Source organism: Neurospora tetrasperma, assembly GCF_000213175.1.
Source record: "Neurospora tetrasperma FGSC 2508 unplaced genomic scaffold NEUTE1scaffold_1, whole genome shotgun sequence".
Classification (NCBI taxonomy): Eukaryota; Fungi; Ascomycota; class Sordariomycetes; order Sordariales; family Sordariaceae; genus Neurospora; species Neurospora tetrasperma.
In genome coordinates this window covers 212,053-234,093 of record NW_009799099.1, presented here as the reverse complement: position 1 = coordinate 234,093, position 22,041 = coordinate 212,053, and the positions used below count along the sequence as shown (strand labels likewise).

Sequence of the window (22,041 nt, the reverse complement as noted above, 5' to 3'; positions counted from 1 at the left end):
GGTAACGAGGTTTTAGGAAGGCACGAGGTTTCAATTACCTTACCCAGCCTTATAAGTAGTAGAGTAATTTCGTAGTGTAGAGTGGAAAGAAGGCAAGAAGCACCTATTCCCAAACTAATCCAGCCAATTAGATCTCTCAAATCTTCCTAGAACAGTTTTTCTAAGCTGAATAGTTATTCTGAGCTCAACGGTTATCTCCAAAGATAGTGTTTGCTTACAATGAACGGTACCATAGAGGTACGGTGCTATACACCCCCCATATCCCATTAATGGAGAACCACGAAGAATTTCACAAACATACCCCATTAATAACATTCTTTACTAATTAGAGTAAGAAAACAAAGGGAGAGTTTGGGAAAGCATACTATCGATTGGTAAAGGAGCTTAGGAGTCGATAGGAATAAATAGACGAAAAAGGTCAAGACATCAACCCTTGTAGCAGAACACATAGCGTCAACTAAATGGGAATGTAAGAATGAGATCGATTTACCAACTAGTAAATTGAAAAAAAAAAATATGAAAGTGATCCCACTAGTGAAAGCTTTATCGATTTCAACTGAAAATGTTCTTAGCGGATCTGTGAGTCCATGAGGTAGGATGCCGTTGGCTCTGGAAACCTGGGAAGGAACAACCCACGTCCATAAGATACTCTCTTCTGCAATATAAACGCTAGGAAGCTATTCCTAGCTTAAGGTGAAGCTACAATATTCTATTACACTATCAGCTGCCCTCAACAATTTGTAAGTGCACGGGCCACAACCATGACGCGTTAGGGTTGTAGCCCGTGCCCGGTTAAGAAAGATAGCAAACTAGCACTACTTATATTTATATCTAACCTTCTGCCACCGTGTCTAGCCTTTACTTGGTAGAAATTATTAAGAAATGTTGTAAGGGGGAACTTGTAAGCTACATTTACATTACTATAATTTCCAGCTCTATATAAGAAGTAGAGGTAGGTATCCTCGATCAACTTTGGGACAACGAAGCGAGAGTTTTAGCAGTGTTATATCAGCTAGACTTACCTTTCACCTACATCGGATAGAATTAGAGATATGAAGAGAAGTCCCCGGGACAAGAGAGTATCCAATTCGAGAACTTGAAGTTACGAGCGAGCGTTCAACCAATTTGTACACTTGTTGGGTGCCTAGAAGTAGCCTCTATAAACGCATCATTCACTTGGAGACTTCCTTGGCGTGCAGTGTCACTTTCCTCCATATGCAGTGTCATTGTATAGATAAGGGTCTATATAGTGCTATTCCTACGCGTGCAGTGTTACTAGATATTCTTCTTAATCCTCTATATTCTTATTAGTATTAGTTATTACGTGAAATTTAATTTATCTACTATAATAATAGCTTACTAGCAATAGGATAATAGTATTAAGAGGCAATAAGTTAGAGTAATAGATATATTTAAGGTATAGAATAATGATATTAATCTTCTACTCTTCCAGCTTTTTTCTTAATGGTTTGAAAATCCTACCGCTCCTAATTACAATTCGAAGTATTAAGGAACGTACTATAGTACGTTTCTTCCGGGTAGACTATTTGTTAGAGCTTGAGAGAGTAAGGCAGTCGTTCGAGGGTGTAGTAATTTGAAGGTTAAGATTTAAAGCAAAAGGATTCAATAAATAGTTCTTCAGGGTTAGTGATAATAGTGACACTGCACACGTAGGAATGGCACTATATAGACCCTTATCTATGCAGTGTACACTGCACATAGAGGAAAACAACACTGCACGCCGAGGGAATCTCTTCACTTGACCTAATTCCCTCTCACCGGGACCCGCACATTACGCTCACAGACTGGATTTCTACTCGAACTTGGAAGATTTCCTCTTGCCGGACTCCTTTTATACATCCAGTCACGAACCGAACGCGCTCTGTAGAATATTTCGCTTTCACGGCCTTGCTTCGCCCCAACGCTAGCGTTTCCCTACCTCTACCTTTCCAAAGACGTCTTTCTCCTCTACACCAAGAGGCAGTAGTCCCCTTACACGACCTGCATCACAGGTATTAAGGTACGTCTTAGACACTTCCTTTCTTTGCTCGCCCTTTCTTTGACCCAAATTCCTACCTCCCACTCACCGCAGTTCATCTTTTCGTTAGCTTAGTCGTTGCAATAGCTCCCCCCACCGCCAAACCTCGATGTCTTCTAGTTCCAGCCAGCAGGAACGATTCACGTCCGGAACAGGAACAGACTACGAAGAGCTCAACACCCTCTGGCTCTCCAGAGAGACAGCCATCGTGCTCTCTTACCTCCACCACCACCCGACTCGCGACGAGTGGTCTATTCACTTCACTTCATTCAGTGCCTTGCCGCCATGGTCGCGGGACCGCCTAGAGCTAATGATGGAGCGGAGCCTACTACCTCTACTCTGCGCGGGCCCCGTTCCCTTGCGCTAGCGCAGACTCGAGACGATCAAGTGCACATAGCTCACGAGGACGAGATCCAGAACGCAAAGACGGAGCTCAACGCCATTTGGGGAAGCAGAGCGTACAGAATCACCATTGCGTACATCATCCATCCCGATCGTGAAGCTTGGCTGGCCCACTTTGTCAGTTGTCTGGCCAAGATTGCGAAGGGCCCTGCGACCGCTTCTTCGGAAAGCGCGCCACCGACGGATGTACAGCCCGATACGGAGCAGTCCCCACGCCTATTTCAACACGTCAGCTATAACTGTACAAAGTGGTTCCGGATCGAGGGTGGTGGTACCATGTATGGGGTACAGCTACCTGTAGATGAAACTTCCACCAAGTTCAGTCTTCCTGCTGGTGCTAAGCTCTGGACCGCCAACTTCTCCAAAGTCTCTGTACTTGCGGATGATGGGTATAGGCCTGCATCGGAGAGTGACCTCAAGATAGACTCTATTCTACCCTAGGGAACCCGGTCGTAGCCCTAGTCTAAGTCAGAGTGTTAGTGACAACGTGGACACCACCCCAAAGCAGGCGTGGAGAGAACAGGCTAAGCAGGTCATTGCATTGGTGCCATACCTCTTTATGATCAAATATATGAAGAGGAAGCCTACGTGCACCCACCCCAAACCTTCCCATACCCAGAAATCGTAAAAAAGTGGATCTGTCAGCTGGTTGGCACCTGACATTGTAATTTTTGTTTTTACCTGCAATATTTCGTCTTTCCAATGCACGCAACATTAACTCCAACTTGGTCACATTTTTCGCACTTCTTTACACAGTCATTTGCACCCATTTTATACTTCTACTACTAGCTACCGTACGTCGTACTACCTCTACAATACCCTTATTCTGCTTGGTTTGACTACGATGCAGATTTTTTTGGGGGGGGGGGATTAACATGGAGGGGTGATTCAGATGTTATGACACATGTAAAACGGCTAGAAATACCGCTAAAACTCGATAATTTACATGACAGCTGATATGGCGAGAAAATGGGTATGGGAAGGTTTAGGGTGGGTGCACGTAGGCTTTCTCTATATAAAGTTCCGAGTGGCTGTGTTTTTAACCGTCCCCCTTATACCTCCTGTGAACTTTATAGAGGTACCTAACCAACAGCCCAATCGGTCGTCGTGTACCTTAGTCCTGGGCCGGGCTACCTGACTGTAACCTAAACCAGAGGTAGGTTCTCGTCCATCCCTATCCACCTTTTCCTTGTACTTCCTTCACACCAGCATCGGTTTCCCATCACAGCATCCCACCGTCTCAAAGTCCCATAACCAAACCCTTATCCCACCACCCAGTCCGATTCAACCTCTCTCACTTCGGTTCTAATTCCCATTCGCAAACTTCACCACCCACCTCTCTGGAAAGACCTCCTCCTCTCTCAAATACCCCAACACCGTTGACCGCTCCGCAAATCGCACATACTCCCTATACACCCTCCCCAACTCGCTCGCCATCCTTTCCACATGATCCTTCTTCATATGCAAGGCTCGCCACAACACAATCTCCTCAAACATCCCCGCTCTCAACAGCAACTTCAACCGATCCCTCACCAACTCCCCCTTCCTCCCTTCTCCATCCATCCCCCCTTGTGACCCCCCAATTAAGGCCGAACGCACCCACTCCCTTCTAGCTTCCACATCAGCCAACCGCGGCGGATCTACCTCATCAAGCCGCAACAACTCCCTGCCTTGTTCCGTCTTCGTCAAGAACTCAACCAAGCTCGGTTGGAGGAAACACACTTCCATTGTTGATTCCGGGACTGGTACCGTGCAGTCCATCTCTAGTATCTTGTCCACTTTGTCGCCAGGGATAGGGGTGTGGTCCATCTTACGCAGGGTGATGAAGGGGTACAGCCGTTCTTGGATCTGCTTTTTGACAGACTTGCATGTGGAGCGGATGTCGGGAGGTTCTTGGAAGGATCCTTTGAGGAGACAGTTGTGGATTAAGTGGTCGTGGAGACAGAGAGTTAGCTGTAGGAGAGAAAGAGGGCGGTTGGAGCGGAGGGTGTAGAGGGAGTACAAGTGGTCGGTGAGGAGGAGGTCCAGGATTCTGGAGAGGGAGTGGATTTCTAATTTGGTGTGGGAACTGTGGAACTGGGTGAGGAGGGAGGAGTAGAGGAGTTCGGAGAGGGGGAGGGGTGGTGGCAGGTCGGAGGAGGAGGAGGACGAGGAGGTTTGGCGCTTAATGCGATCTAGAGCGTCTAGCACTTCGGTGAAGGAGCCATTGCATGCGCTAAGAACTTTCCGAGTGAAAGAGTACCGCTGGTTGAACCAAAGATGGTCAAGAGTGTGGTGGCAGACAGTCTTGATGTCGTGACGCAGGAGGGATGGTTCGAGGTGTAGTTGTAACTTCCAGTGCGTCTGGTGAAAGATGCCTTCGGGCCTGGCAGTTACGATCATCTTGGCGTCAGTGTAGTAGTTGAGAGAATGGATGAGCTGCGTGGGCTCGGGTTTCAACCAAGGTTGCATGTCGGGAAGACAACAGTCGGTGATATCGCGTGGGATGTCTTCGTGCTTGGGATAAGCAGGACTGGGAGGTTTCAAGTCAAAGCCACTTGGTCCATCGATGAAGATGAAGATCTTCTTCCTCCTCTCCTTGACGTCCCTTAGAACTGTCCATAGGAGGTCCCAAAGCTCGTGGCCTTCCCATTTGGCACTTGTCTTGTACTGCGCTCGGTGCCACTCCCTAGTATCGGACACCAAGTGGTGGAAATGCGTGTCAATCAGGACCGGATTTTGTTCGAAGAGCTGGAAAAGCAGGTTGAGAAGCATGCCTTGGGTAGTTCGATGCATAAGATCTCCGTCGTGGTCGAAAAAGTGTGACAACACGATCGGAGTTTCTTCGTCCTCTGGCCTTTTGAGTATTGCCGGATTTCTTTGTGTCTCCATCACGAGGTACTTCATCAACACGCTCTCTCCGGTTCCTGGATCTCCGGAGATCCAAAACCGCCTGTCAAGGTACATGAGATCAGGAGCCTTGAGCCAAGTACCAAAGGTCTCTTTGGCATCGGCGATAGGCGCATTGAGAATCCACTGGCAAGTACCAGTGCAGGGCTCGGAAACGGCCTCAAAGCGTGAGTTCCGATTGGAATAGAGGAGACTCTGCATCACCCTTTCGCGGATTTCAGCAAAAGCTGGCTTGCGCATGGCCTCAATGAAGACATCTTCTGTCTCTGCATCGAAGGATTCCTTGAGCCTGTTGACCATAGCCGGTGGCGCAGGATGATTCAACATTGAAATGATCCGGATGAGGTCATGTAGATACCGATCATTGTTCTTGATCCATTCGAAGTCGGTGCGCCGAATCAATGATTGTGCCTCCTCTGGGGAACTGGTTAGGTCCTGGTGTTAGTTCCAGATCATCTCTCATGAAGCCGGTATTTGAGAGTCGAGACGTACCAAAGCTTGCCCAAATATTCCTTCCCAAGCAATCTCGTGTCAATGGCCTCCAGCCTCCTTCTTACACGATTTCTGTGCACATAGTCTCACGTCAGTATTGCCCCCTCAACCCGTTGTCCAAGCAAGAATAACTTACTGCATTTCTTTACCCCCACCCCACGCCTGCTGCGTCCGCACGAATACCTCGTCCCGCATCGCGTACTCGCGGATGCAGTGGGAACAATTCCTTGTCAGGTTCACCAACCTTTTCGCCTCTATGTTTGTCTCCTTTGTGATAGTCACATAGTGCGGGTGCCCCGCAAGCACCATCGACACTTCATACATTTTCTCCCACCACTCGTGACCATCACCATTGGACCTACTAATTCTTAGCGCTGCCTTGATGCAGCGGATGAGGCGGGTGAGTAGTTCGAGAGTGAGGAAGGTGTCGAGAAAGATGGGTTTGGTGTAGGGTAGATAAATAGCTCGTTCGGTCCCAGATGCGGTGGTATTAGACGCCGCACCATCGGGATCGGTGTTCGAAGTACTGGTAGTCGGGGTAGGTAACGTGTAGGCAGGCGGCAAGGTTTCGGAACGGGTGTAGGGAGGCAGAAGAGGATATAGGTCGGTGATTAAGCCTTCCATTGTTGTTGAGTGCTATCCCGTTGCTGGGTATTCGTCTTGGTGTTGGGTACTCTGAGTTAGGTAAGCGGTTCGTATTTGGAGTCAGGAAGGTGATGGCAAAGGTACCTACGGTATCAAAGGCCCTTTATGTAGAGGACAGAGGTTTGAAAGGAGAGAGAGAGTGTGGATCATATCTATCCCACCGGGCTGCTTGACAGTGTTGAGCGTTTGATGGATCCGGATGGATGAGATTGTTCGATGATTCACGCGAGTTGCTAGCCCGGATGCTCCCCCACGAGTGATGAGGAGTCGGAGAAGCTAGTGGAGGAAAAGATAAAGCACACGATGATGATGATGATGATGATGATGATGATGATGACATGTTGGGACCCCTGTCAACAGGATAACTTGATGGGGACAGAATGTCTTGAGGGGAATCGACGGACAGGCTACCTGGATATCTTGTATGGTTCTCGGCTCGCTGGGTGTGTGGACGGAGGTATTGCAAACCATTGTGTCTCCTTGTGCGCACGGAATGTCGATTAGTTCATGCCGAGCGGTACTTCGGCCAACGGGCAAAGCGGCAGCGTTGGAGAGCTGTTTGTGGGGCTGGAGTTTGTCGACGGATGGTGGCCGAAGACTACCTACAATTCAGTTGTGTAAGTGGAGAGAGTACAACGGCGGAGGGTATTTTTACGGCTGTAAGAGATAGAGTACATTGCAGGTGTTCACGATAACGGTCGCTAGGAGGTTCGTTTGGATGCTCATTTGCGATGGCAGAAGTCGAAAAAAGACGCCCTGATGCGTGGAGCTCGAGTCGGAGATGCGGTCCTATCAGCAAGACTGCATTAATTGCGCTGTGGAAGATAGTGAACTAGCACTAACACGCTGCTCAATCACAAAGTGTCGTCTACCGTACTGTGTGAGACGCCTGGTGCTCCCTCTCTTTTGGCGCTATATTGGCAATGTGCAAAAAGTGTCAATGGTGGCATTATATGGATTGAAAAAACGATTAGAGGAAATACGTCAAGGTGGCGGAATGCTCGAATGAAAGGACAGGAGTAAATTATAAATAAAGCGGAAGTTGCATGAAAGGAGGTGTTCAGGTCTTTCAGTACCTCTACAATGCCGCTGTTGCACTGCCAAGACAGGGCGTCTCAGGCGGTCTAGTACTTACCCCGCTAGATGGCCATCCAAATGCCGGGCCTTGTCAACATGTCGAAATTACCGGACCGGCAAATCGGGTGAGCGTGGTGCGGCTCTTCCAGCTCCGTCGAGCACAAAGATGTGTTGATAAAAAGAGTGTCTATTGTGTATATGGTGGTGTTGTCGATCATGGAGTTCAGATGAAATGGGTCGAATGGTCTCGGATGCGCCGATTAATGGATTAGCGCACCACCATTCCTTATCAGTGGCTAAGAGACAACTAAAGTCAGAGAAACTGAATGAATAGGGAGTTTGGTGATGAGAGCAACGCCCGTTGGGGGACTGAAGATGGGTGTGATGGATATTTGCTGAAAAAGAGTGGTGGTTGGTTGCGGGAAAGAGGGGATGTCAAGGCAGGAAATGGCGACAGAAAAACCCAAGTGCCGCTCTTTCCTGTTCCCGTCTGCTGCGCATGCCAAACACAGTTGCATAAAAATGAGATGGACATTAACAAAAAGCCGCTGCATAATAGTGTTCTAAGAGATGACATCACAGCACCGTCCGCGTACAGCACAACCTTTGAACACGCTTCTCAGCCGAAAATCACTGAAACAACTCCCCATCACGACCAGACATCAAAGTGGCAACATACACAAGACCAACGCGTAATCAACACTTCTTAGTTACACAGCTCACGGAACCAAAAGCATCAGACAACTATATACAAGAATGCGAGTCGATCCGAGAACCAACACGCGCCAACGAGATGCTTTCCAATCTGTCTGCAAAAGCCAACAGACCGGCCACGGTACCAATATCATCGCAGAAAGCCGAGAACATTCATGCCTCAAAATTATCCTCAAGACCCCTACTCATCCCGTGACCTCCAAGCTGACCATTGCGTCCCTCCAGTCCCGCTTCAAGACCGGGCAAGATCCATCTCTCCACAAGACATCATCACTTCCTCGACAAACTCAACCGCCCGCTTATACGCACTGCGAATACCACTGGTTAGCAGCCTGGCAAGTCGATCCAGACTGACAGCAAGTAGCACCACTCCATCCCTGCCCACCACATTGTCCCCACTTAGCCGCGCAGCTACCGCCTCCTCCATTACCAGGGTTAGTAGGAGTGGTAGTCGTACCCGGGTTCTCGGGGGTAGTTCCGCCACCGCCGCCGCCGTCGCTGCTGGCACCAACATTGATAGTACTGCTGCCACTGGAAAAGTATCCCTCGGTAGCAACAATCTGGTAGTTGTGAGTGCCGAGCGTGAGGCCGGACCTAGTCCAGGCGTCAAAGTGGTTCTTCATGTTGACACTACCGCCCGTGCGCTTCTGCTGGCGGACGGACCAGTACTGGTAAAAAGTGGCGGTGCCGTCGATGGAGGGCTGGTTGACGCGCTGGGTGCGGTAGATGTCGTAGACGCCGCCATCCGAGGTGACGGACCCGAGACGGGTGGCGCCCGTGCTGGGGTTGTAGGTGCCGAAGTTCTCGACGACGTAGTACTCGATGAGCGGGTTGCGCGTCCAGCCGTAGACGGCAAGGTACGAGTTTCCGTTGGGTGAGTAGGTGCCGGTGTAGTTGATGGTGCTATGCATGGAGGAGAAAGGGTTAGTTGAGACAAGCTACCATGAGAATGAAGTGAGAAAGGAGAGTGAGGCATACCGATCAGTACCGGGCATCCAACCCTTTCCACCGACCCAGTTGCCGTTGCCAGACCATGTGGCAGTGTACTGGCCACCAGCCTCGTTGGTGTACCGGACGCTGCCCTGGCCGTCGGTCCAGAAGGAAAAGTAGTAGCCGTTGTGAGTACCAGTGGCTGAAGAGGTGTAGGTCTGACGCTTGAAGAGGCTGCCCTGACCGGGGAGCTCACCAGGGAGGGCGAAGACTCCAGAGATGACCGTCGAGGCGGCGAGGAGGATGGAGGAAAAAGCAACCATTTCGATGCCTTTGACCTTAGACTGGTTGGAAGTGCTGAGGATAAGGACAAGAAATTCGAGTGATGGCCTCAGGAGGTTACCCAGGGGTTATATACCTTTCGTCACCGCTGTTCAGTCCAAGGATATGATAGATCGCCCCATGGGGAGTCCACGGTAAAAGCTTCCGTTCTATCGATACAGTCGCATTGTTTCCTGGAAATGAGGGACGTTTGAAGATTCGTGCCCCTTGGTCTTGGCTGGCTTGGCTGAGGTTTGGTGGTGTGGCGTTGCAACCCTGTTCTTGCATTTCCATGGGGAAGCCGATTTTAGCACACTGCAATGTAACCATTCCAAGACCTCGACGCGTTATACGATCTTTCTTTGATCGAGTTACGCTTGGATTCTTGACATTGGGTGATCGGAGCAGTCGAGGTCGCCAAGTTCCCTTTTTGCGGAGTGGTGGACTCCACGTCTTGCTAGGTGCTAGCCTAACAGGTTCAACCATCAGCATCTCCCAGTTCGTTACCTCTTCATTTCTCGGCATGCGGGGATGTTAGCCGATAGGTCTCTGTTGACATCGTCTTCCTTTTTACCCCATAGGTGGACTAGCAGAATCTGGGGTTGCCAAGCTCGAAGCTAGATCCGGTTAGAGTTTCCCTCGTGGCCGCGATGACCCTATGCCCAACGAGTTTTGGTATGTCCTGATGTGTTACGGCCGAACATGATCTTCAACTCAACGAAAACACTCTCCAAGCGGTGGTTTTGCGCCTTTTCAGTCCTCGCCCTCTGGAAGCGTAATCTCTGAGACCATGAGCCCTGGGAATATTGTTTCTTTTCCTTGACCAAATACCCGGTTACCTACCTCATCAGCCCTGCCCAAAGTGAAGACAGAACAGCAATCATCGGCGTCGTCAACCAAGCTAGAGCCTCCAAGCACCAGTGTAGTATCACCTACCACCCCCCAGCACCGGTTGAATTGCGGGGATGCTCCAGCTTCAGGAAAGACAGCACTACAAATGCCGATTAACCTGGCGGCTAAATAGCTGTCAATGCGACTCAAGGACTGTTCTTGGACCCCTTTTACAGCTTCTGTTTCTTTAGGAAGGGTTCTTGGCAGGGCGGTCCTAGTCACAGCGGTAGGGGATCTTACAGGGACCGGTTGAGCTTGTGACGTGCTGAAGTGGCCGAAAAAGGAAATTCACGGTGGACAAAGACCGAAAACTTCTGGAATGGGACAGTAGGATGTCCTTTTGGTCGTCTTTTGGTTTCGAATGCTATTGGGCGCTCGATGACAGGAAGATGAAGGGCAATGATCATGAAGTCCAGAACAATCATCGACCCACCTGAAGTACACAACTTGAAGTTGGAGGCCAAAGCGGACCGGACTGGAATCTGACGGACTGACTGGGGCCTGGGCCTGGAGGTCCGGTTTGAGGAAGGAGCACTGCACAATGGAGAGAAGGAACGATCTCCGTGATGGATCATGTGCCTGGGATGCGTGTTCTCAGTCGCTCAACATGAGCGCAGGACCCTTTCTCTAGAATCTGAGCTCTTCCTGTCGGGTAAATTGGTCTTGGGTAGCATTTGACACCAGTTCCACGAGAATGTCGAACAAAGAACCGTCCTCAATCTTTAGAAGTTGTGAGTGCTGAGCAAGAAACGGAACATGAGGTTGAGAGCACCTGCTATCTTGGCGTTGACCCAACATCTCATTTGCTCGCAAGCTTGTCTCGAAAGGAAAGAGCAAAGGCAAAGTTCCGATTGTAGGCGCCCCTATCTCGGGTAGGTGCATCAAATCCTTCCCTTCATCATCGCTGTTGCCGCCACTCAGTACTGGTCCAGGCTCCCATCATCTCATGAAACCGCCACCAACTTCCTCCTCAAGTTGTCGTCAAAGCTTGCCATCGTCAAATCCTGCCATCTTTCCCTCACAACATTGCCTTCCCACTCTTCCCATCCAACTCCACCACATTCTTCCCCTTCCCCCCATCATCGTTTCTCTGCAATTCTTTGACAATACAAGGCCACCGCTTGTAGGGCCGTGTTCGTTACAGCGGTATAAAGTTAGGAAATATCCAGATTTGCAGGGTTCGGAACGCAGTAAGTTTACTGCCCTACTGCGCTCGTATAGCGTTCGTTAAATAATCTTTATTTTTATGCAAATCGCTACAACCACCTACAACCACCTACACTTTCTCCAAATCGTCGATTTGACCAATCAGAAGGCTAGAATCTTCTCATTTCTTAACCGTTCTGCTTACTGCTATACCGCTCGATTTTGAGCGGTACAGCGGTAAGAAACGCAGTAAGAAGTATCTATAGCGCTTTACCCCTTATAAATATAGGGGGTCGCTATTGTAAAGAAAAAAAAAATTTTGCTAGAAGATAAAAAATGAGGCTATTCCCTATTGAAAACTACTATTTGGACTATATAGTATTTTCTATAGTATAAATACTGTGAATGATGGGAAAGATGAGAAGGGAAGAATTAAAAAGATAACTACGGGAGGGAGCTATTGGTTATATATACCGAATATAGCTCAGTAAGAGTTGGTAGTCTTGGCGTGCCTTAAAGCTGCCTTAATGTTGCAGGAGTGCAGTTGCAGAGTCTGCACGGTAATGCAAAGGTTAAGGCCAAAACCTTAACGCGGTAACGAACACGGCCTAGGTATCTCCCTCAGCATCAAATCCCAACAGCCACTCTTCCCTCAGCAGCCAAAGCTTCTCTGGAACCTTCCAGACTCCTTCCGGTCCATTCCAGTCCGCTTTATGCCATCTCTCTCGTGTCTTTGGTCCCATGGCTTGGGCTTTGTGCACCCTTTTGTACCTCAGTTTCTCGTAAGCTTTGAGGGCTGTGGGAACCACCTGCTCCTTTGACATGTCCCACCTTTTGTTGCTTTGGCAGGCAAGTTCCAAGCACGTAGCTATCACAGTTCCGTCCTCGATGCTTTGACTCGCGCCCTGAATGGACGTCGGCAGAAATGGGTGCGCCGCGTCTCCTATGAGCGCAACCCTCCCCTTGGAACTGACGAAAGTCGGCAACGGCTCGCGGTAGACAAGCTTGTAGTCGATCAATCTTCCCGGCGGCGTAGCTTTGACCAGTTCCCTCACCACAGAACACCATCCCTCAAGGTAAGCCAAAGCCTCCTCCGGCTTTCCTGGAAACTGCCACGACTCTTCAATGTTGCCGTCGTCGATGTGGGTAAACACCTAGTTGATCTCGCTGCCGCCCTTGAGGCTAGAAACCAGAAAGTGAATATCCGGCCCAATATACCCCTCATGTTGATCTCCATGCTCCACCAGATGTTTCGTAATAGGATTCTTCGCAATGACAGGTTCAGAAGGGAACCATGGAAGCTCTGTAAACCGCATACCCCGAGCTCTTGGGCTGCTCATCCTCCTCCTCCAGTCCCAGTACCAACTTCCTCCCTCTCGACCGAACCCCCTCGGCAGCCAACACAGCATCACCCATGACTTTCTCCATCTTCCCATCCGGCCCTTTAATCACCACCCCTGCATGCGGCCCCTTTTTCTCATCACCATCACTCTCAAAATACTCCACAACCCTCACCCCCAACCTCACCTCCACTTCCTCCTTCCTCGTCTTCACAAACTCATACACCAACCGATGCAATTCACCTCTATGTCCATTTATTCTCCTCCCCCACCTGTTTTCCTCTGCAAAACTCTGTCTGGTCAAAAACTCCCCCTGGTAATGGAACAAATCCAACCATTCCGTTTGTCGAGAAATTTCTTCCATTCTTTCTGCCACCGACGACGTATCTGGAAATACCCACTTCTCAAAGGCGCGCGACCCGTTGGGATCAAAGGAAATAATGTCTCCGTAGCGGGTGATTTCGTCAATAGAAGAGACTTTTTCAAAGAGCGTCACGCGGTGACCCTTGCGAGTGCATTCGATGGCGGCGGAGAGACCGGCGAAGCCGGCGCCTACTATTAGGATGTGGAGACCGGAGGGTTGGGAAGTTGTCATTGTGATTTGTGTTGTGGGAGATGTGCTGGACTGAGATGAAGGTTATTGCGAGGGTTGAAGACTGGCTGAAGATTTGGCGGTGGTAGGGCTATTGTGTGGTTGTCGTGGTTGCGTGAGTAGGGTAGTAAGTGCACCGGATGAAAGTTGGGAGGAAAGGGATCGGATGATTATCGGCCGGCTATTCTTTTGGACACCGATTTCAGGAAGCTGGCCATGTCGGCGCAAAATGAAAGGCATTTGTGGTGGCTAGAGGTAAAGCGTACAGATGTACGAGGTAAAGATTATCAAATGGTATACAGGCTGAAGTGCCGACCCCGCTTCGTGAGGTGCGATATGGGTGATGTTGGTTGCGACTATGCGATCAGAAAAGCATTGAGTATTTGTGGATTGGTCCACTAGATGTTTGACATTCCTTTCGGTGCATAGTCAGTTGGTCGATGTCCAAATTCGACGATGAAAGTCCTGCGGGGAATTACAGCGGAAGGAGCATTATACATTGTTCTCGGAGCCAGCGAGATACGCGATGTCGACCTGATATGCTCAACGGTTGCAATTCGCTGTTCCTACCGTACCCTCACGTGTCCCAAGCGAGCTGGCGATACAAAACCGTTGGCGTAGCCTATAGCTAGGCCTACCGATGCAACAACTTTGGAGCAAATGATGTATGTAGTGTAAGGGCGTGCTCGATTCGGCTGCAGTGTAGTATTGAAACCTTCCTCTTTTTCTTTTTCTTTTTTTTCTTTCCTGGTGGTAGAAAGGCTTTGGGTTAGGGTTAGAAGACCTTCCTTTACTGCACTACACAGTAGAGCTACACTACAGCCGGAACAAATACAGCATAAGCAGGAATCCAAGAGACCTTCGGAAATATCGGGCTCTGCCGGCGACGTCAAAGGAACCTAACCTAATGGAAGCAGACGCTGATCAGAAGTGAAACATAGGTAGGCACGTAGGTACCTAGGTAAAATGTAGCCATGCTTTGATCGACACAGCGGACGGGTGCTTCCGTGCCATAGATATGGACAGCGATTCCATACATAGTACAGGCGACGACGATCAGCTTTTCCAGATTTGGCAACGAGCTGCTCGGCTCCTTAGGACAAATGTCTTTATGACAACAGCTATAACTATATAGCTTGCAATTTGCAAGGTAACGATTGTGAATGGCTGAAGAGAGTGCCGAGTATAAATGAGATGGACGTCCCCGCACCCGGTAATATCCAGTTGCTACTGGCAAACTGGCAAAAATGTTATGAGCCCGGCAGTTTGGCTACTCGTCCAAGATGCTGGGTATATAATGGAGCGGGATGCTGGGGGAGAGCACTGGTGGTTTCGCTTGAAACACTCCTGAGGCGAAGCTTTCCCATCTTCGTTCCTCAACAGCTTGTAAAGTGACTAAACCACCGGTATCATTATGCACCTCATCCTTACCCTTCTCTCCCTCATCCCCTTGGCCCTTGGGGCACCCACGGCTCGCGCAGCCACCTGCGATCGCGACTTCCTCAAAGCCCAGGCTGCTTCCTACGTCGCCGCCCAAAAGGCCGGATCCCCCTCTCTCCTAACTAACTCCTCATCCTCCGAATCAACCATCAGCTACACCCAAAACTTCAAGACCGCCACTCTCTCCACTGGCATCCTTTCCACCCCTTTACGCATCGACCACAACCGCAGCATCTACGACACCACCCAATGCGCCACCTACACCGAACTCATCAGCACCGAACCCAACAAACAACACGTCATCGGCACACAACTCCGCTTCTCTCCCGAGACCTTGACCCTCTCCAAAATCGAAACCATCGTCACCTCCAAAGGCGACTGGCTCTTTGACCCGTCTTCCACACTCAAGTACTCCTCCCAAGAATCATCCCAAGGGCTGTGGGACGAGATCCCCCTCGCCAAGCGGGACACGCGCGCGGTAATCCAAGCGGCTGGCGACGCGTATTTGGACCTGTTCAACAACAAGAGCGTCAAAGTGCCGTGGGGAACACCGTGCGCAAGACTAGAAGGCGGGAGTTATATCCAGCCGAGCTGTAATGTGGGCGTGCCGAGCGGGATCAGGAATGTGAATAGACGGTATGTGGTGGATGAGGTGGTGGGAACGGTGGATGTGTTTTTTGAGTTTGCGGGGATGCAGCCGGATAGTCATGAGTTTAGGGTGGAGGGGGGGAAGTTGAGGTTGGTACATACTATGACTGTTATGAAGTAGGTGGTGGTGGTGACTTGGTGGTTGGTGGCTTGGTGTTTGGTGTAGTTAGATGAGTTGGCAGGACACCGAAGGTAGGGAGTTGACTTGGACAGGGCAGAAAATCGGACGAAATCGATAACTGGGTGTAACCTGGCAAAGCTCGAGATAGCGATTTACGAATGATCAGAAAAAGTTGTGGTGATCGGAAAGGATTGGAACCTGGTAGATGTGTTGTCGCATTGTTGGCTGGCGCACGGTCGACAATAAACATAAAGTCACCACGATGCCACTTGGCGGGTTAGTGGAAGCGCAAACGAGAGCGTGGCATCGCGGAGGATGCCGTTGGTGTTGCATTGGGCATGACCGCTCGGCTAAAACAAGCAGCCAAGATGGTTCGATTGTTGTGGTGAATACGAGGAAATTTGGGAATAGCTTCATGTTTGGGGATTCGTGGCAAATGGGAAAGAGGTGGAAACACGCTGAAGAAACCATCAGCTTTGTAGTCCAGTCGGATTGCGCGACAAGAAAAAGAATCGAGGAACTAGCGAATCACTAGCCCAGATGGGCTGAGCTAATGCAGCGGCACCCAGCAGCACCACATCCGAAGAGCGGAGCATGATTACACTGCAAGAGGAAGTGGAAGGTAGAATGTGACGTCATGGTGATATGCCCCACCTTCCAGCATGGGGGAGCACTGGGTGCAGTGGGAGCTGACCCCCAAAAGAGAGCAGCAAGAGCTGAAGAGCAGCAGCTGCTACACTACACTAAAACTGGACATCGCCGATTGCAAGGGCAAGAGCCCGGACCGGTCACCGGGGCCCCTTCGTGGATTTGATTTGTCTTTTGTTTTCTGCTCTTCCCAATTTCTTATCAGATGACGGGATGGAAGCACTCCCGCGGCGCCCCAAACAGACCACTGCTCGAGCACAACTCTACTAACAGACTGGGAGACCCATGGGTTAGGTCATGATCCCGACCCAGCATTTTTCTGGTTTCATCCGTCTCAGCTTTTCCTTTGGCAAACGTTGCTCGTTTTTGGAAGCCAACAAAATCGAGTCAGGACTACCACAAAAGTGCCAATGATGCCTTGAACCATTGGAAAAGCCCGAGGATCGACCACACTCCTAGTGTAATGTAGATTCGGCTAATCCAAATGTGTCAGCAGAGGACTGGGAGGTTCCATGCAGCCAACGTCCCGATGGCATTTGGACCGATCGAGCTTTGGCATAATGAGGCCGACAAAACCGAGTCTAGAAGGGTCCATCTGTCGGTTGTACAAGGTACCAGCAGTATGGAAACGATGGGCTATTTATCAGACCGTTGCGCCACATACCACACCACAGTGACCACACAGTGATTGTTGACAATCAAACCAAGGACCAAACCGAGGAGCTGTCAATGACCATCACACACTGAAATAGTGTAAATCCGGGCAATGTGTGTTCGGGCCCCTGATGATCCCTTCTCCGGCGCTCCGCTGATGCCGGTCTCTTTCTGCGCTTATTTTGCCACGATGTAACAGCTGGTACTGTATCGTCCTTGTATAATACCATTTTCTGTACTACATTTTGCGGCATCAGTCACCCACTCATCCGGTAATCGTGCGTCACAGTTACCGACTTTCAAGTTTACCATGCCATCGGTACCAGCAGCCGTTGCGCCCGTGACAACGAGTGGAAAAATGGCAATCAGCGGGGGATCATCACGGTAGCAGTCAAGCACTGACCATTCATCGCTCGCGCTCAGTCCCGCAATCAACGTTCATCGAGATCTCTTTTTTTTTTCCCTTCCCATTTCGCCCTTTCACGAGTTCCAGTCGCCGGTCTGTCTGCTGCCCTTGGGCTACCTCAACAATATCGAGTGTCCCTTTCCCACACCTGCCTGACCTCTTTAACATGCCACAAGCGTCACAAATGACCACCAGTCTGTCGTTTTCCCGCTTCCCTTTTCCGACATTTCTCCTTCGCTCCGTCCCGAACCAGGTCCAGTCCTCTTCTTTTGGACAACATCCTGTCTTCCGAGGCCTGGCCCACCCTCAAACTCTATACTTTATTTGCCCCCCTCAGCCACTATTGGCCAGCCCCACCTGTCAATAGTCTGTCTGCGCTTAGCTGTACCTACGTACGGTACCTCACCCGGAGCGCAGCAGAAAAGCCGACTACGGTTAGGTTAATAGACCGTGACCGCCCGACATCCGGCTACTGCACAAATCAGCTCATCTCGTTTCGAAGTTCCTGATTGCTTCCGGCAAAAAGAAAGGCACTTGTCTTGGATTTCAAGCTCGGCGCATCAAACTAACCTCCCTCTAACGGCCGACACTGCCGACGCTGCCGACGCTGCCACCGCCAAAACCACGGCCAACATGGCAAATAGTCTGCTGAACATGGTCATTGATGGACCGAAGGATGGGAAAGATGAAGAATCCCATCCATATCCTGACTCCTCCTCCAAGTCTCACGGAGCTGTCTCCGCCCCCGGACCCGACAATTCGGACTGTCTTCAGGCCATGACTCAGCAGGAACACGACCACTTCAACGACAACGACTCCCACATCTCGGCTTCCGCTTCAACTCCCTCCACCCAGGCCATGGAGGAAGACCACGCCTGGAGTGTTGCGACCAGGACAATAACACAATCGTCCATCGATGACACCGTCACCCTCCAACACCATGTCCCGCCTACCCATCCCTTTGCGGCTCCCGACATGAGCCTCATCTTCGACTTCTCTCCCGTCCCATTACTCCTGCTGTCCTCGTCGTGCTGCATTACCCGGGTCTCAAAACGCTTCTTGCAAGACTGGCACGTCACCGAAGAGGACTGCATCGGCAAGTTCCTCCTGCCCTTTCTCGAAAGCCAGATCCGCGAAACTGGCGCCAGCAAATCAAAACTCATTGCCGAAGCCGTCGATGATGCCGTCGCCTCTCGATCCGAGCGCACATCCAAGGCCATCACTGTCAAGAGCGCCTTCACCTGTCGCGCCCGCGTGATCCCCATCTTTCGAGATGCCGAGCTGGTCTCCATCTACCTCGAATGGCACGAGCGTCCATCCTCCGAGGTCCTCGACAACGAGCAGGTCCAACCGGGCCTATCCACTGATGAAGCCTTTCGCATTCTCGTACAAGCCACCAAGGACTATGCCATCTTCCTCCTCGATACAAAAGGTCACATTGCGACATGGAATACTGGCGCGCAATTGCTCAAGGGCTATACTCGGGAGGAGATCATAGGCAAACACTTTTCCATTTTCTACGGCAAAGAAGATTTGGACATCAAGAAGCCAGACATGGAACTCGACATCTGTCTTCGCGAGGGCCGTGTCGAAGACGAAGGCTGGCGCTACAAGAAGGACGGAACGCGCTTCTGGGCCAACGTCGTCATCACGGCCGTCTACAAGAATGGCGTCCACGTCGGCTTTGGCAAGGTCACGCGCGACTTGACGGAGCGTAAGGCGTCCGAGTCTCGCCTGATTGCCGCCTACGAGGAAAGCGAGAAGCTCAAATCCGACTTCCTCGCCAACATGAGCCACGAGATCCGTACCCCCATGCACGGCATGCTTTCGGCTTGCGCGTTGCTTCTCGACTCGCCTCTTACGGAGAGGCAGCGAGATATTGTCAACATCATGGATGAGTCGGGTCAGATATTGTTGCAGGTCATCAACGACATTCTCGACTATTCCAAACTAGCATCGGGCAGTTTCTCAGTCAGTTCCGATGTAGTTGGTGTCGCCAGCATCATCACGTCAGTGGTTCGCGCTGTCCAGACGACGTTACCGCCAGCAGTCCACTTTGAGCTCTTCCTCGCCCCTAACCTTCCAAAGTCCGTCCAAGGCGACCCCCTCCGTTACCGCCAAATCGTCCAAAACATCATTGGCAACGCAGCCAAGTTCACCGACAAAGGTAGCATCCGTGTCAAAGCTTCGGTCCACTCCGAGGACAGCGACAGCTACACCATTTTAACCGAAGTCATCGACACGGGTATCGGCATCCGCGAGTCCGCCTCCGCCTCGCTCTTCACCCCCTTCAGCCAATTCGACCTGACCACCACCAAGCGTTACAAGGGCACTGGTCTCGGCCTCTCCATTGCCAAATCCCTCGCCGAGCTCATGGGCGGCCGCATCGGCTACCGCCCCAACCCCGAACGTCACGGCTCCGTTTTCTGGTTCACCGCACGCTTCAAGAAGATTAAGAGCCTTGAACAGATCCAAGACTGGAAGCATCAGATGGCCGCTAAGGACGGTTCACCCATCTCGCCTGTTCAGCCTGACGTCACCGTTCTTCAACAACGACTCGCCTCGGTGGCCGGCACCAAGAACATCTTGCTCGTCGAAGACAACGTCATCAACCAAAAAGTCATGCTGGGCATGCTACGCTCTCTTGGCTTTAGGAGCATCGACCTGGCAGCCGATGGCGCCGCGGCCGTGAAGATGGTCACCGCGAAACCAGTGGGGTATGATATCGTGCTGATGGATATCAACATGCCTATCCTGGATGGAAACGAAGCCTCGCAGAGAATCCGTGACGCTGGGGTGAGGGTGCCTATTATTGCCATGACTGCTTACGCCCTCAAGGGCGACCGTGAAAAGTGCTTGGAATACGGCATGAACGACTATGTCCCCAAGCCTGTCGACAGGAAATTCCTAATCAAGGTCTTGGCCACCTGGATCCTCGAAAAGGTCGACTACCGCAAGGCATATGACGAACGGTTGCAGCAGTTGAAGGATTGTGATGAAAAGTTGCATCGGCTGAGCGTCAGTGAGGGCGTGTCCGCAGCTAGGAGGGAGAGTGTAGATGGGGAGTCGAAGCCCGGAATAGCGTTGCAAGGAGATGAGGGGGCTGTGAAGGGGTGGGCTTCCCCATTCAGGGAGGTAGAACAGAGGGAGGTAGAACAAGCACAGGCCTCTAATGCAGGCGTGATGCAGGGGACGTTTCACGAGCCGGCGTCGGTTAGGATTCCGAAGATGCTGGCGCAAAGGACGGAAAGGACCAAGGTGGGGCCACTACCGCTACCGAGTGGTGACCAGGGAGCGCCAGTGCTTAGTGATGCTCAGCAAGGAAAACAAGAGCTACCCAATGGTGGATTTGCCGAAGGCGAGGAGCTGAACCAACGTTCGCCGCCGGTCAGCGACGGGGAGATTAGTCCCAGAACTCCGGTGTAGTGGGCCGATCAAGGGTTGTCGGGGCAGGAGGAGGAGATGATGGAACAAACACATACATGACACACATCAAATGCATAGGGCAGGCGTCAGGCGAAGCGAGCGGGATTATTTGAAGGACATGGGGCTTCATTTGTTTGTGTATTTTCAGGGATGGCGTTCATTTGGGATCTACTGTTGAGTTTTCGGTTGTTACCTACAGGTCCCTAGTCTCGACGGTTGAACAAAGAAAGACAAGAAAGGAATCAAACAGCAACAGAAGGGGGCATGCGCAAGCTTAGGTGGTTGTGTTTGTACTGTTATTGTAGCATTGGTGGGTGAGACCAGAGCAAGCAAGAGAATGGCGTGCGTGAATGGTAAAGGCATGCGGCGGAGGATTTAATGAGCGGAAGTAGGTAGTGAGTGCATGATACCCGGATAATGAATTAAAGTCTTTCCCCGTCATTTTTTTCTGTTTCGGTTGTCTCAATGCGGTATGTTTGTCCTAGTTTCAAGTTTTAAAGTTTTCCGAACGGCATTTAGTTCATCCAGATTCCGAACTCCGGTCCGCTACACCTGACCCTTCTTCTGCCCTGGTTGCTCGGGGTGATGACTGTCGTTGATCTTTTCGCGACAACTGTGTGTGTGGTTTCGCTGCGTGGCGCAAATGTACTCGAGGACGGCGACAATGCTACCTACCTAGTATTCCTCACTTCCTAAGTCTTCACCGAAACTAGAGTCGTATACAGTGGAGTGTCATACAGACGAGTGTTGGGTAGAGGGATGCAGTATGTTCTTGCTGATGGATGGATATAATCCGTGATACCTACCGCTAGTGATCAACGTTGAGTGATGGGTTCAGTTTTTGATGATGATGATGATGAACCGTGACGAATTCCCTTTGGAAGAGTCCAGTCGTTAGGTAGCTTGACTGAGTGCCTAGGCTGAGCATCGACGAAACGAAGCTCTGTCAAAGGCGCGCTTGCCTTGCCTTGTCTAATGCCATATTCCGCGTATGCCTGGGACAACTGTGTAGTGAAAGTCGGGCAGGCGCGCTTCCAGTCCCTCGACGAGGCAAGCGCGTCGTCGGTGAGGACAGTTGTTAAAGCAGTGCAGCTGGCTGATAAAGGCAACGCTGAACTCTCCGAATCATCTTCACCACCCCATCATAACATCTCCTTTCACTTTTGTGGTTACTATATTTTCAGTTTTTCAGTCAGGCACCGTGATTTGTATTTTTAGAGC

At 50.7% G+C, this 22,041-nt stretch overlaps 6 protein-coding genes across 6 annotated transcripts; 3 read left to right on the top strand and 3 right to left on the bottom strand.

The window, feature by feature from the left end:
• Positions 1 to 2,323: 2,323 nt before the first annotated feature.
• On the top strand, positions 2,324 to 2,881 carry NEUTE1DRAFT_106770 (uncharacterized protein; the record flags this gene model as incomplete). Its single annotated transcript, XM_009849169.1, has 1 exon — positions 2,324 to 2,881. One exon carries the CDS (start codon positions 2,324 to 2,326, stop codon positions 2,879 to 2,881), a length of 558 nt encoding a protein of 185 aa, XP_009847471.1.
• An 864-nt stretch (positions 2,882 to 3,745) lies between these two features.
• NEUTE1DRAFT_97324 (uncharacterized protein) lies at positions 3,746 to 6,445 on the bottom strand (the record flags this gene model as incomplete). The annotated part of the gene is made up of 3 exons (XM_009849168.1): positions 3,746 to 5,753; positions 5,822 to 5,893; positions 5,958 to 6,445. The coding sequence occupies 3 exons, from the start codon at positions 6,443 to 6,445 to the stop codon at positions 3,746 to 3,748; spliced, it is 2,568 nt and encodes an 855-aa protein (XP_009847470.1).
• A 2,082-nt stretch (positions 6,446 to 8,527) lies between these two features.
• NEUTE1DRAFT_36383 (endo-1,4-beta-xylanase 2 precursor) lies at positions 8,528 to 9,510 on the bottom strand (the record flags this gene model as incomplete). Its single annotated transcript, XM_009848850.1, has 3 exons — positions 8,528 to 8,565; positions 8,715 to 9,160; positions 9,236 to 9,510. The coding sequence occupies 3 exons, from the start codon at positions 9,508 to 9,510 to the stop codon at positions 8,528 to 8,530; spliced, it is 759 nt and encodes a 252-aa protein (XP_009847152.1).
• Positions 9,511 to 12,153: 2,643 nt separating this feature from the next.
• NEUTE1DRAFT_106767 (uncharacterized protein) lies at positions 12,154 to 13,480 on the bottom strand (the record flags this gene model as incomplete). Its single annotated transcript, XM_009849167.1, has 2 exons — positions 12,154 to 12,699; positions 12,839 to 13,480. 2 exons carry the CDS (start codon positions 13,478 to 13,480, stop codon positions 12,154 to 12,156), a joined length of 1,188 nt encoding a protein of 395 aa, XP_009847469.1.
• Positions 13,481 to 14,824: 1,344 nt separating this feature from the next.
• Positions 14,825 to 15,686, top strand: NEUTE1DRAFT_74871 (uncharacterized protein; the record flags this gene model as incomplete). Its single annotated transcript, XM_009849166.1, has 1 exon — positions 14,825 to 15,686. The coding sequence occupies one exon, from the start codon at positions 14,892 to 14,894 to the stop codon at positions 15,684 to 15,686; it is 795 nt and encodes a 264-aa protein (XP_009847468.1).
• Positions 15,687 to 18,050: 2,364 nt separating this feature from the next.
• Positions 18,051 to 20,863, top strand: NEUTE1DRAFT_56186 (uncharacterized protein; the record flags this gene model as incomplete). Its single annotated transcript, XM_009848903.1, has 1 exon — positions 18,051 to 20,863. One exon carries the CDS (start codon positions 18,172 to 18,174, stop codon positions 20,818 to 20,820), a length of 2,649 nt encoding a protein of 882 aa, XP_009847205.1.
• Between the last annotated feature and the right edge of the window lie 1,178 nt (positions 20,864 to 22,041).